A 15,479-nucleotide genomic window follows, 5' to 3' on the forward strand; every position below is an offset into this window, starting at 1 on the left:
TAGCTGTAATAGCTACTGTAAATTGGACAGTGCAGTTAGATTAACAAGAATTTAAGCTTTCTCCTAATATCAGATATGTCTATGTCCTGGGAAATGTTATTGTTACTTGTTTAGCGACGGGACTTGCAACCTCATGCTAATCGCATTAGCCTACGTTAGCTCAACCGTCCCGTGGACGTTAACTGACTTGCCTAGATAAATATAGGTACAACATTAAAAAAATATATATCATTAGCTATTAAGGAACTCCCTCCCCTTTTCTCGCGCATTCAGCCCCCCCACTCCTCACTCCACAGACACATTCACAAATAGCAGCCAGTAGGCTACTCTATTCATACTGTAGGAACGAAAGGCTCATCTGTAGGTGAATGAGGGAAATATATTTTCTAAAGAACAATCTGCTAAGAGATCATTCATAGGTTGAAAGGCAAGCCCATTATCCTTTTTTAAATATTAACAATTAAATATTTCCTAGGAGAAAAGAGGCAGGGAGGGACATAACAGGAAAAAAAGGTTACACAACAGCGTAGAATACCAGCACATATTACGGACTGGAGTATTATATTGTACATATTGATGATGTACACAGATCGAATGGCTATCTGGTCTACTGTTACCATGCATTTTTCTTATAATGTAACTGCAAAATGTTTATGGTTCTGTTTCTTCTGATCTAAAATCACAAGGCAGTGTGACATCACCGGTTTGTTATCTAAAGCCTGTCATTGATGAAAACACACGGCATTGGTCCAATCCCCCGTTTTTACATTCATACTAGTCGCCGCAAAGATTCTTGCAACGCACGCGCAGTAATGTTAGCTGTTTCTCAAAGCAGCATCAGTGCCTGCTTCATTTCATTGAGAAGGAGGATTCAAACTTCCGGTACTGTCATGGCGACATAGTGGTGTGTCTGCTAAAATAAAGAAAAATAACCCCATCAACATCGGATTTTGAGCATTAACTGGTTGCAAATTGCAGAGGAATCATTATTTATACGGATAATTCAGGTGGCCCATCGCGGCTCGCACCCGGCCGGCCATGGCGGCGCATAAACCCGTGGAATGGGTTCAGGCCGTAATTAGTAGATTCGACGAGCAGGTAAGAATAACACATCGTATCAGACATTGTGCCTCTGCCTTGTCCCTGTAACATCATGGAGGTCGTGGCTTTAGCGACGGGATCATTTGAAGAAAGCTGCAATGTCATGACTGGTGTGTTTTGTGCCGCTCTAGCTAGCTAGCTCAACACACCGCTCCTGCAGAGCCGCATCATCACACACAGGACTCGGGAGCAAGTGACAGCGACAGAGAGGGCGAAATAGCACATGGGCAAATTTATCCCAAACATTTGAGATACCATTTAAAATCCATAAGGATAATACCACGAGGATGTACTCTCTATATAAACAAAGGAGTCGACAGAGTACGCCTTTTGCTGTTTAAAAGGAAGAACTAGCTAGATGTAGACTTAAGCAGCGAGTTGTTAGCTTGGTTAGCAATGCATTCAGCTTCTGGCAGTAACACTGTGCTAACTATAGTTAGCTAGCTAGCCACTGCGAGCTTTGTTGCTAGCCAATTTGTCAACCTGAAGCTAGTGTCCAGTAATTAATGTGCAAATGCAATTTCCATTTACCTACCTAGTAACTCATCGTGGACTACAAATCAAATTGTTTGTCTATACTATAAATTGTTTGTTTATAGCCTGTTAGCTATTACAGTAGCAGCTAGCTAGTCATATCCTGTGTTATTTTAGCTGCGTCCAGTTTGTTTAGCCTACAGTGTGTGTGTGGACTTTTCTATGCAGACTGACAATCAGGTCTCATCCATTGCATTGGGAAACATTGGTGATGATGGGTATCGAAACTTGTTTCTGAATGAATTTATTGATCTACTTTACTCCCCTCGCAAAATCTCACCAATGTCTTAATTTTCCTTCTCGTTCATCATAGCTATCCTATATGATGCAGTATCAGTATGGGCTATGGTTGTACAGTACTAGGCTTGTATGCAAAGCAGTGATTTCATTGTATCATCCTTACATGTGTTGCTTTCCCATGTTGACGTTTACATTGTAATGTATAGGCCTAGTTAGTCTGTGTAATTCTGATCAGTGACGTTTGTAGTATATTGCAGTATACACGGAGTGTACAAAACATTAGGAACACCTTCTCTTTCCATGACAGACTGACCAGGTGAAAGCTGTGATCCCTTAATGATGTCACCTTCAATCAGTGTAGTTGGGTAGGAGACAGGTTAAAGAAGGATTGTTATGCCTTGAGACGTGGATTGTGTGTGTGCGGCTATTCAGAGGGTAAATGGGCAATACAAAATATTTAAGTGCCTTTGAACGGGGTATGGTAGTAGGTGCCAGGCGCACCAGTTTGAGTGCGACAAGAACTGCAATGCTGCTGGGTTTCACACTCAATTGTTTGAGAAGCATTGGAGTCAACATGGGCCAGCATCCCTATGGAATGCTTTTGACACCTTGTAGAGTCTATGCCCCTACAAGTTGAGGCTGTTCTGATGGCAAAAAGGATGCACTCAATATTAGGAAAGTGTTCCTAATGTTTTGTTAACTCAGTGTATATGTTATGCCTACATGATGAACCTATGGGATGGTAAATTCCATATATTTCATATGTAAAAGTAAATATAGGCTAATGAACCTTATCAAATGACAAGTTAGTGGATTAGCGAACCGGAAATCTCAGTCCTGGGAGCATTAGTTTTTGTGCTTGTTCATTGTTGCAAGAGGAAAGTGACTTGTGTGACCATATTGGCACACACTTCTAATTTGTTTACACATTCAATTACTATCAACTATTTCTTTAGTATAAAAACTCCAGTGGATATGAGAGATTAGTAATTGTAGATGTTTAGGCTACTGTGTCCAAGTTGGTTTGTTTTGGGTATGTGGTTACTTCAAACCTCCATGCAGGGCAGGCTAATCGGATGAATGGTTAATTTTAACCGTTCTATCTAAGCTGTTGGTATACACATCAGTGACATTCCTACAGTGTATGACATGAGGAGGTTAGACAGTATGCAACAGGCCGGATGTCTAGGTTATTGAGACAGTATCACAACACTTGGTTTCTGAGATCCGCTATTCATAGTTTTGACAGGGTTTCCGGTAGCATAGTCCTAACTAGTCCAATGTCCCCAGTAATCTCCGTCTTCCAGGGTTGGGATAGTCTGAGGACTGTTCCACCTAAGATCAAGCCGATAGGCCTACCTGTCCCTTGTAGCAGATATCCTGTTGAAGTTGTGCCCCCCCTATCCATTAGCTCACTGTTCTGGCTTGGAAGGCCAAGTGGCTGGGTGTGGCTCATTGCACTTTGATGAAGGTTTAATGGAGATTAGGCCTAATTTGCTGTTAAGCCTATTGATACCACTTTGTAATCATTAAAGAGGGTTTTGTATGTTGGCTTCTGGTTGGATTGAGACTGCTTTCTGTCAGAATCAGCTTTGAGATTAGCAGCTCAACCCTCGACTGTGACGTTATAGGTTAGGCTGTATCACCTTTCCTTTTGAGCTTGACCCGTTGAGGCCAGAGCATTGGGGCGGCAGGTAGCCTAGTGGTTAGAGTTTTGGACTAGTAACCGAAAGATTATCCCCGAGCTGACAAGGTAAAAATCTGTCGTTCTGCCCCCGAACAAGGCAGTTAACCCACTGTTCCAAGGCCGTCATTGAAAACAAGAATTTGTTCTTAACTGACTTGCCTAGTTAAATAAAGGTACATATAAAAAAAAATGATGTTATTACCGTATAAATAATCCAACCCTCACTTTTCTAAATCCAAGGTAGGCTACTTTCCTCATGCAAAATTCAAGAATAATGTAGTGTGTAAATGTGTGAAGGGGATTCCAGTCAAGCAGATTATTTTCCCCTGTTGTGTAAACAACATATTTGTAAAATGTTATTAATCGCATACACATATTCAGCAGATGTTATTGCAGGTGTAGCGAAATGCTTGTGTTGCTAGCTCCAACATTATGCCCTATAATGTATTATCTAATAATACTTTCTTATACTAGTGCTTGCATGTATTGTGCTTGAGCTTGTAACACCAAAGCTCCTAAGGAAAGAGGATGGAGTCTTTCTGACCTTTTCATTGAAAATCTGATGTTGATCCCTGATGCTGGTTTACAAGCACTGACCTGGAAAGAGAAGCTCAGCCAAGTGAAGAGCCATGTCTTTTTTTAGATGGCATCTCAGATGGAAGCTCATAAATATCTCCTAATGGTGTTTCTGTGCTCGCCTAAATAGTGTTTCTATGTTGGCAGCACTCAGGAAAAATGTCTTAAACCGCGTTTGTGTATCTTCTGGCGTTATGTCGACAAGGGAAGTGTACTCTTCCTCTCGTCCCCTCTTTGTGTTCAGTGCCCTGTTGGCTGGTGCCAAAGCACTCATTAGGAAAGGGATTGACCTTAGAGGAATTTCAGACTGTGCCTGTGAAACAAAGTGGCCCTGTGTCTGTTGGCCTGAATATAGATGTCAACAAGCCATACTCTGTGTGCATGTTCGCAGGGAAGATGCTTAAGTCTCGGGACTCTCATTTCATGCTCATGTCTCTGAGCCAGGAGACGAGCAGCCCCTCTCTGGTCTGTTGTGGTGACCTCTGGCCTTTGCTGGATGACATGGTATTAGGTCCTGCTATAGGTGAGGAATCTCCTCTGGACCTGTCGGATGGTTGGGATTGGTGTGTCCACCTCAATCTCCATACCTTTATATGTTTAGCATACTTATAAGAAGTCATAGTATAAAACTGGGTCAAGTTGGACTTTCTTTGCACTTTGCAGACTAAGTAAGTTTGTTTTCATTAGTAGTCCTACTTGTGAATTGTGTGTGTGTGCGCGCGCACACGTTTGTATGTGGGCGAGCAGCAGACTGCCGCAGGTGTGCAGCTGTGGCCCAAATGGGAGCGGCGCAGCGCCAAAGGCCTCTTTGTTCCTACGGAGCGGAGCATGGCGCATGGAGCATGGCCCGTAGTGGGTGTCTGTGAGCTCAACCCATCCACCCCCTGTGTGTGTCTGTGTGTGGTACTATATACTCAGGGAGGGGCCACCCAGCCACCTTCCAGGCTTCCCCAGTACTCTACACTCCTCCCTATCCCTTTAGCCTCTTCTACTCAAGGTTATTATAGCTTTGTGTTTTTATATATATATTTTTTAATTTAATTTAAAATTAATGTTAAGTTTAATATACTTTTAGTTGTGTACAAATATATATTTTTATTTCGTTTTTATATTATGTAGGTGTAGTTTTAGTGTTGGGGACAGAAGGCATGCATTGGGGGCTAGGAGCTTAGTTTTTTGTGTATTTGTGATGTCTCTTCTTGTGGCCATATGTGCTGGTATTCTACGCTCTTGTGTAACCTTTTTTCCCCTTATGTCCCTCCCTGCCTCTTTTCTCCCAGGAAATATTTCATTGTTAATATTTAAGAAAGGATAATGGGCTTGCCTTTCAACCTATGAATGATCTCTTAGCAGATTGTTCTTTAGAAAATATATTTCCCTCATTCACCTACAGATGAGCCTTTCGTTCCTACAGTATGAATAGAGTAGCCTACTGGCTGCTATTTGTGATTGTGTCTGTGGAGTGAGGAGTGGGGGGCTGAATGCGTGGGAAAAGGGGAGTTCCTTAATAGCCAATGATAAAGTCGGAAGTTCTGTATCTAGTGTTACGTAATATACATAGTATTTCTTATGACAACCTTATGACACAGTCTATCCATTGCATAAGAACAGTTATTGTTTTACTATACCGAACAAAAATATAAATGCAACAATTTCAATGATTTTACGGAGTTACAGTTCCTTTAAGCAAATCAGTCAATTGAAATGAATTCATTAGGCCCTAATCTATGGATTTCACATGACTGGGCAGGGGCACAGCCATGGGTTGGCCTGGGAGGGCATAGGCCCACCCACTTGGGAGCCAGGCCTACCCACTCAGAATGAGTTTTTCCCTGCAAAAGGGCTTATTACAGACAGAAATACTCCTCCGTTTCATCAGCTGTCCGGGTGGCTAGGCTCAGACGATCCCGCATGTAAAGAAGCAGGATGTGGAAGTCGGGGGCACTAAAAGGCTACCTTAGGTGATGGGTCAGGTCATAGGTTTAGTTACAATTATAACGTCAATCTCAAGCGACTTAGATTTAAAAGGAATTGCGCAGATGCTGGTGCAAAAAAATATGATGGAAGGAAACTATCGCTTATGTTTACACCAATCCAATGCTTTTTCACTTTTGTAGTACATAAGAAGAAGAATCAGTTTGGCTACCTAGACCGTTTTTCCCCTGTTAGCTCGTTCTAGCGATGCACTAGTTAGGCCTACTGTACAGTTCACCCCCCCAGACCTGGAACAGGCCTCCTTGAAAACATATTGAGTACGTTTACATGTACACTGATTCATTCGATATTAAACTGTTTCATAAATCCAACATATGCACCACATAGAACACACTGCAACTGCCTCTGCAATGCAATGCTGCATTGAAAATGAATGTGCTTCTGGTGTATACAATGACGCTGTTGGTGTGATCGAGGCGTATGTGCGGGTGAGGTGAGTTCGGAAAAACTGAAAGTATGCATCTTAGAAATAGTTTTCACATACAAACTTAATATGTCCAAACTCAGAATCAAATCGGCTTTGCAAAAATAACATGGTCGCTGTTGTAGAATGTTTATTTTGATTGACGATTTTTGGCATTATTTAAGTCCCATCAGGTAGCTTGGTTTCAGATGTCCAAGTAAACAGGATTATTAGGAAAAATTGTTATTTTTGCAAGGCATGTAAATGTTTTAAATGAACTATTATATTAATCAGACTATCTGCAATAATCGTATTGTTGTGTGCATGTAACCACGCTCTCTGATGAACTTATTGACAGGAAATGGTATACACAACACTTGGCTATTCCTGTACTCCATGCTCTTGACATTATGGTTAGGGTTATGTATATTGGACACAAAGTGAAGTTACCAACTTCGATGAATGCACCAACATCAAGGGTTTTCACACTGTATAAGCCTAACTCCCCCACCCCGTCCCCTCTGCAGCTTCCAGTTAAAGTGGGCCAACAGAACACTCACACCAAAGTCAGCACGGAGCACAACAAGGAATGTCTGATCAACATCTCCAAGTATAAGTTCTCACTGGTGATCAGTGGCCTCACAAACATACTGAAGAATGTGAACAACATGGTAAGTGTGTGTGTGCAAGCAACGCCAGTTGTAGCCTATAGAGACATGTACAGTGTTGCATATGTCTCAACCATGTCTCCCTCTCCCCTAGCGAATATTTGGGGAGGCTGCGGAGAAGAACCTGTATCTCTCTCAGCTCATCATCCTGGACACACTGGAGAAGTGCCTTGCTGGGGTGAGGAACATTTCTTAAGGCAGTCTACATTTTATACCCTTTATTTTTTCTCTTAAACTTTCCCCTTAATATATATATTTTTAAATTATGGATACATGTCGCTTTTATTTCTCAGACTCTCCCTTCATCCTTCTTTCCTCCCTATGTCTCCTTCCTGATTTGTTTCATTTTCTCATGCTGGCCTAAGACACTTTTTTTATCAGTAGATTTCCATTGGATATCAGCATAACACAATAGGATGTGGTGGGCTGTCTGTGGTTGAGATGTTTTGTTTCAGTTGGGACAGTGGCCTTTGCCCTGGATCTGGGCCCTTTCCTCTCCCCACACAAATGAATTGTGTGTTTGAGTACTGTCTCTCTCTCAGGCTCAGTGAACTCTGTTAGTAGCCAGTATTCCCCTGGTTCCTCTCCCTCCTCTCCTCAGTAAAGATGTGCTCACTGCCCACTTCTGAAGATTGCTTTTCCAGGTGCTTCCTCATCTTGACTTCACATTCGCAGCCTCCAAGTTTCCGGCCGTCTTTTTTTTTAATCACTGGGAGCTGGCGGATGGAGGACAGCTGTTAGTGGGTTCTTCAAGTCCTCCTTGTTCTTGAAATGGGAATGCTTTTTGCTGACTATTTTACCTTTGTAAATAGTGTATTTACACATAGGGCTGTGACGGTCATAGAAGTTTGGATGACTGTTATTGGTCAGCCAAATGACGGCGGTCATCATTCTAATTGTTTGAATAGCAAAACATTTATTTGTATTTTAAAGCACATTTTGTACACTCCTCCACTCCTGACTGCATGTGCTGCTGTGCAGGGAGAAGGGTGCTGCCTAGGCAAACAAATACTTATTTTATACAACACCTTGCTTGTTTCAGCAAGGAGCAACCAAATTTTATTACGTAAAGAGTCTGCAGAAACGGACTCAACTGCAAAAATGCCCGGCCGCCCCGTCTTCAGTCAGCTGTTTGTATATTATATTTAAAAAATTACCATGGTATTTATTCATAATCGTCAGTTACATATACGGCTTAAATATACAGCTTTCCTCTTTCAGTTTCCCATGTCACTGCCAGTCAATTTAAAATCATGACATTAAACCCTTACTTAATTAGAAAATCCTTATCTTTTCTATGAAATATTTAACTTAATGATCCAGCATTACTGTCCCCAAGTAGAACCCTCTTTGTCCCAGTCCTCCCACGGTGTGCTGGGGTAATGGCAGATCCCAGGTTGAAAAATGCAGAACAAACTCTATTTTGGTGCCCTCTGGTACATTCTAATGCCTTGATTCCGTCTGAAATACACAGCTAAATTATTGAATACTTTAACGACTACCTCCAATGTTCGGGAAATTAGTTGTGGTATTGAGTAGAAATACCTGACTTTACATTTAAAATAGCAGAAAATTTAAGAATTCAGTGTGTTGTAAGTTGTTTTGGATATGGTCTAGGCATATATGTTCTAGGGCTGTGACGATACCAATATCACTATTGTTTCCATGGCAAAAATGAGAACAAGCAGGCAACTCTCTGGTCCTTTAAAACCTGCTGTATGCAAAATATTGTGCTAAAGCTTGGAAAATAAATAAATGTGACTCTGGATGACAACATAATGATTTTGTTTCCAACATTGGGGCTGTTCTCCTAAAGAAGTTAAATCCGCTTCTTGTTTTGTTACCTTGCCATGCAAGTATTGTGTTACTGGTATCGTCCCGGCCCTAATATGTTTAGGACTGTTTTCTAAGTAAGATAATCTTTTTAAAAAAATAAAAAAACCTTTTCTGCTAGTTTTACTGCAAGATATGAATTGCCACAATGTTTGTTCTTCAAATTATGTATTTTATTGGCTCTGACTGGTGGACCCTAATTTGGGTGAACTATCCCTTTTAACAGTTTGGCCTGTCAATCAATCACTGTGGGTGGGATTGTCAGGGGAGGGAGCAGGTTGCTTGTAAGTCACAGAGTTGGTAGGGGGTCAGACCTGTCAATCAATCACTGTGGGTGGACTTTGAGGTAAGGCAGTAGATTAGTCAGAAAAACTAGTGTAGTCTACTCTTTGAATTTATTGTGGCAAAAACTTAAGACAAAAGTTTGTGTTCTGTAAAGTAAACATGGATTCCTTGTTGAGAAACAATATAGAATTGCAGGAACATTTTTCAAAGGGCAAACATTTTCAGGGGGATGACCCACAGATTGTGCACCCCCATTTTATACGAAGTCAGGGGCCCACTATAGACCTACAGGTATGCTTGAAGAATGAAGCAGGTTAAACATGTGCTTTGCTACACAGAAAGCATCAGCAGTATTTTGGACCAGAATGAGTCTCTCTCTCTCTGCTACTTATTGTTCCTGCAGTGAGGATTCAACATCTTAATTAAATGTTTTCATAATTTATCTGCAGATAAATGCCAAAAAGCAGTAGTAGCCTACCACTATGTAAATTAGGGAGCCAAATGAACAGCTCTCTCTCCGACTCAGTTCCAACATTCACCTAAAAGATCCGTTCAAAAATAGCTGTCTGTTTGCGAACAACCCATCACTAGGCTACACTGACAAGTCACTTTAGCGGTCACTGGCAAGTCTCGACATGGACTTCAAATCTTAGGAAAATAAAAACAAGATTTGGTTTACTTGTCCCGATGCGATACCATGGACATTTAACTACAGTGAGGGAAAAAAGTATTTGATCCCCTGCTGATTTTGTACGTTTGCCCACTGACAAAGAAATGATCAGTCTATAATTTTAATGGTAGGTTTATTTGAACAGTGAGAGACAGAATATCAACAAAAAAATCCAGAAAAACGCATGTCAAAAATGTTATGAATTGATTTGCATTTTAATGAGGGAAATAAGTATTTGACCCCTCTGCAAAACATGACTTAGTACTTGGTGGCAAAACCCTTGTTGGCAATCACAGAGGTCAGACGTTTCTTGTAGTTGGCCACCACGTTTGCACACATCTCAGGAGGGATTTTGTCCCACTCCTCTTTGCAGATCTTCTTCAAGTCATTAAGGTTTCGAGGCTGACGTTTGGCAACTCGAACCTTCAGCTCCCTCCACAGATTTTCTATGGGATTAAGGTCTGGAGACTGGCTAGGCCACTCCAGGACCTTAATGTGCTTCTTCTTGAGCCACTCCTTTGTTGCCTTGGCCGTGTGTTTTGGGTCATTGTCATGCTGGAATACCCATCCACGACCCATTTTCAATACCCTGGCTGAGGGAAGGAGGTTTTCACCCAAGATTTGACGGTACATGGCCCCGTCCATCGTCCCTTTGATGCGGTGAAGTTGTCCTGTCCCTTTAGCAGAAAAACACCCCCAAAGCATAATGTTTCCACCTCCATGTTTGACGGTGGGGATGGTTTCTTGGGGTCATAGGCAGCATTCCTCCTCCTCCAAACACGGCAAGTTGGGTTGATGCCAAAGAACTCCATTTTGGTCTCATCTGACCACAACACGTTCACCCAGTTGTCCTCTGAATCATTCAGATGTTCATTGGCAAACTTCAGACGGGCATGTATATGTGCTTTCTTGAGCAGGGGGACCTTGCGGGCGCTGCAGGATTTCAGTCCTTCACGGCATAGTGTGTTACCAATTGTTTTCTTGATGACTATGGTCCCAGCTGCCTTGAGATCATTGACAAGATCCTCCTGTGTAGTTCTGGGCTGATTCCTCACCGTTCTCATGATCATTGCAACTCCACGAGGTGAGATCTTGCATGGAGCCCCAGGCTGAGGGAGATTGACAGTTCTTTTGTGTTTCTTCCATTTGCGAATAATCACAGAAACTGTTGTCACCTTCTCACCAAGCTGCTTGGCGATGGTCTTGTAGCCCATTCCAGCCTTGTGTAGGTCTACAATCTTGTCCCTGACATCCTTGGAGAGCTCTTTGGTCTTGGCCATGGTGGAGAGTTTGGAATCTGATTGATTGATTGCTTCTGTGGACAGGTATCTTTTATACAGGTAAGAAACTGAGATTAGGAGCACTCCCTTAAAGAGTGTGCTCCTAATCTCCGTTCGTTACCTGTATGAAAGACACCTGGGAGCCAGAAATCTTTTTGATTGAGAAGGGGTCAAATACTTATTTCCCTCATTAAAATGCAAATCAATTTATAACATTTTTGACATGCATTTTTCTGGATATTTTTGTTGTTATTCTGTCTCTCACTGTTCAAATAAACCTACCATTAAAATTATAGACTGATAATTTCTTTGTCAGTGGGCAAACGTACAAAATCAGCAGGGGATCAAATAATTTTTTCCCTCACTGTATGTTGTATGAATAGCAAAGGGATATAGGATATTAACTTTATTCAGTCAGTTCGACACCTTTTTATAAACTAGTCTGCTGTTAAAACTTGCTATTCGGTCGTCAATCCAAGCACAGTAAATGGCCTTTGCGCCCTGACTCCTTGGCTGGCTATATGAAACACGCTAAATAAATTAAATGAATTTGCCACAAAACAATAATTAAGTGGATTTCAACACATTTTTTCCACTTACATGACATGGGACTTGTAAATTCACTCACAGGGGATGATGAAGCGTCATGCTCTCCCTGCTCCGTGAAAATACATTTTGACTGCAGCCAACCACAGCACACATAAATAACACGGATACCGAGAGGCAGGACAGACAGCAGACTGACAAACCAGCAGTTTCACTGTCATCGCTCACTTTGTGACTGACAGGTGCCTGTTCTATCAATAGATTACTAGAAGATGCACTGTATATCGTTCATTCTGGCGGGAGAAGGCTATACAGACTTTTCTGACGAGGGAATTGAACCTTTTAAATGAAAATAATCCTAGTTAATTTATGAAGGGGAAAAAGTAGGCGCTTAGAGAACACTGAATGTGTGACTTAATTTTTATGCAGAGCTCTCTCTGCTTTTGTGGTGCTCGGCTCTGTCCATGGTGTAGTTGTTCAGGGATGCCAGCCTTGTCACTGGAGCCTGACTGACCATTCTCTGTGTGGGATGGCTTTGATCCTCATCCTCAGTGGTTTCTCTCCTCTGGGTTAAGAGGGCAGTGCAGACATAGATTTAAAGGTTTTCTTCTTTTTGACCACTAACCTTTCCTTTCCTCCTCTTCTCCCTTCCCTCCATCACTCAGCAACCGAAGGACTGCATGCGTCTGGACGAGACCATGCTGGTGAAGCAGCTGCTGCCAGAAATCTGTCACTTCATCCACACCTACCGCGAGGGCCACCAGCACGCCGCCGAGCTCCGTAACTCCGCCTCTGGGGTCCTATTCTCCCTCAGCTGCAACAACTTCAACGCTGTGTTCAGCCGCATCTCCACCAGGTGACATTAACCTCACAACTCTCCCCTCAACCCAACCTGCTCTAAGCAGGAACAGGCCAAGATGGAAGGCATCAGGCTGCACATAGAGGATGGGTTACTAAATGTATGTACATTTCATTCGGAAAGTATTCAGACCCGTTGACTTTTTCCACATTTTGTTACGTTACAGCCTTATTCTAAAATTGATTAAATAGTTTCCCCCCCCCTTATCAATCTACACACAATACCCCATCATGACAAAGCAAAGACAGGTTTTTAGACATTTTGGCACATTTATAAAAAATATATACAAGTATCACATTAACATAAGTATTCAGACCCTTTACTTAGTACTTTGTTGAAGAACCTTTGGCAGTGATTAGAGCCTCAAGTCTTGGATATTACGCTACAAGCTTGGCACACCTGTATTTGGGGAGTTTCTCTCATTCTTCTCTGCAGATCCTCTCAAGCTCTGCCAGGTAGGATGAAGAGCGTTGCTGCACAGCTATTTTCAGGCCTCTCCAGAGATGTTCGATCAGGTTCAAGTCTGGGCTTTGGCTGGGCCACTCAAGGATATTCAGAGACTTGTTCCGAAGCCACTCCTGCATTGTCTTGGCTCTGTGCTTAGTGTCGTTGTCCTGTTGGAAGGTGAACCTTCATCCCAGTCTGAGGTCCTGAGTGCTCTGGAGCAGGTTTTCATCAAGGATCTCTCTGTACTTTGGTCCGTTCTTCTTTCCCTCGATCCTGACTAGTTTCTCAGTCCCTGCCGCTAAGAAACATCCCCACAGCATGATGCTGCCACCATGTTTCATTGTAGGGATGGTGCCAGGTTTCCTCCAGATGTGACGCTTGGCATTCAGGCCGAAGAGTTTAATATTGGTTTCATCAGACCAGAGAATCTTGTTTCTCAGGGTCTGAGAGTCCTTTAGATGCCTTTTGTAAAACTCCAAACAGGCTGTCGTGCCTTTTACTGAGGTTTCCGTCTGGTTTGGTGGAGGACTGCAGAGATGCTTGTCCTTCTGGAAAGTTCTCCCATCTCCACAGCGGAACTCTGGAGTTCTCAGAGTTCTTGGTCACCTCCCTGGCAAAGACCCTTCTCCGTGCCGATTGCTCAGTTTGGCCAGGCGGCCAGCTCTAGGAAAAGTCTTGGTGGTTCCAAACTTCTTCCATTTTAACAATGATGGAGGCCACTATGTTCTTGCGGACCTTGGGTTTTGCTCTGACATGCACTGTCAACTGTGGGACCTTTATATAGACAGGTGTGTGCCTTTCCAAATCTTGTCCAATCAATTAAATTTACCACAGGTGGACTCCAATCAAGTTGTAGAAACATCAAGGATGATCAATGGAAACGATGCACATGAGCTCAATTTTGAGTCTCATAGCAGGGTCTTAATACTTATGTAAATAAGGTATTTTTAATTTTTAATACATTTGTTAATTTCTAAAAACACAGTTTTTGCTTTGTCATTATGGGGTATTATTGAGGAAAATGTTTAATTTTATAAATGTTTGAATAAGGCTGTAACGTAACAAAATGTGTTAAAAGTCAAGGGGTCTGAAAACTTTCCAAATGCACTGTACACCAGTTCAGGCCTTTAAGCTTCAATGAGAGTGAGGGGGAAGAGAGAAGATAGCTCTATCACCCACCTAAGATGGAGTAAATGGAGAGAAAGGAAGGGAGGATGAATAAAGGTAGTCTCTGTCAGCAGCCTTCATAAAGAGGGTCTTTGTCCGGGTCTGATGGAGCAATGTTCCACTGTGAGCACCGTGCTCCATAAGGACCTGGGCCTGAACAAGGCGTGTGGGGAGATAACATCTGGTGTAACCATTAACCACTAGGGTTTATGAATTATTTATAGAAGCTTAGAAAGCACAGCTTTTTGTTCCCTTCTCGTTGCACTGGTGTACTATTTGGTTCTGAGGCAGAAGAGAGGAGTGCTGCTCCACTCGTGTATTTATCATGTCTGTGAGTCGCAGTCTGCACTTGTTAACCAAGCTGTGCTGTGGTCTGATTGGTCCATGACTCGCAGGCCCCAGACTGATGAAATAGCTGGTTATTAAAACATGAGGTTTTGATATGTGATGTTAGCACAGGGAGAGTGTGTTGACCTCAACCACTCCCCAGTGTCACTCACCTTTTGCTCTTCAGAGCTTTTACCTTGAAAGCATTGCCCAGTCATCCAAACTATTTGATGTCAGTTAGTACTACGTGAAGGCAAAGCACTATATGACCCTTAATTTGCTACTTAACCTTGTTCTTGGAGGCTCTAGTAGTCTTACTCACCGACCCGCCTCATTTAATTATTACATTTCCCATTGGGTTTGGTTTTCACCATACGCTAGTGTATGTATGTTGATCTAATGCTACTTATGTGATTCTATTGAACGTGAATATTTGATGAGATGAAAAGGATGGTCTTTATTAAATATCCATCTCTGCTGTGTTTCCCCTCAGGTTGCAGGAGCTCACCGTGTGTTCGGAGGACACAGTGGATGTCCATGACATTGAGCTCATCCAGTACATTAATGTGGACTGTGTCAAGCTAAAGAAACTGATCCAAGGTATAGGCCTATTCTAATCAGTCACATTGCTTTATTTAGGACAACAGATGTCACATTTTGATTGAGCTACAGACGTTCTGTTTCTTTGGAGTTGTTCTCTGTTATTGATGTTCGGTGTTGACTCCCTATCTTCTGCAGAGACGGTGTTTAAATTCAAAGCCCTCAAGAAGCCTGCCCAGCTAAGTGTCATCAACAGTTTAGAGAAGGTGAATGGCCCTCTGTGTCGCCCTCTGCAGTGTCTGTCTATAGACTCACTGTCTC

At 42.3% G+C, this 15,479-nt stretch overlaps 1 protein-coding gene across 2 annotated transcripts in view; it reads left to right on the forward strand.

Annotated features, from left to right (window-relative positions):
* Nucleotides 1-820: 820 nt before the first annotated feature.
* LOC139537209 (neurofibromin) overlaps nucleotides 821-15,479 on the forward strand; it is an 88,319-nt gene continuing 73,660 nt past the window's right edge. Inside the window, exons 1-6 of one of the 2 annotated variants that reach the window (XM_071338264.1) lie at nucleotides 821-1,098; nucleotides 7,064-7,207; nucleotides 7,299-7,382; nucleotides 12,484-12,674; nucleotides 15,112-15,218; nucleotides 15,357-15,424. In XM_071338264.1, the coding sequence (XP_071194365.1) occupies nucleotides 1,039-1,098; nucleotides 7,064-7,207; nucleotides 7,299-7,382; nucleotides 12,484-12,674; nucleotides 15,112-15,218; nucleotides 15,357-15,424 (654 nt within the window). In that variant the 5' untranslated portion in view covers nucleotides 821-1,038. The remainder of the gene's footprint in view (nucleotides 1,099-7,063; nucleotides 7,208-7,298; nucleotides 7,383-12,483; nucleotides 12,675-15,111; nucleotides 15,219-15,356; nucleotides 15,425-15,479) is intronic. The other variant, XM_071338265.1, reaches the window with a different exon arrangement.

The sequence above is a fragment of the Salvelinus alpinus genome, chromosome 13 (assembly GCF_045679555.1).
Source record: "Salvelinus alpinus chromosome 13, SLU_Salpinus.1, whole genome shotgun sequence".
Lineage (NCBI taxonomy): Eukaryota > Metazoa > Chordata > Actinopteri > Salmoniformes > Salmonidae > Salvelinus > Salvelinus alpinus.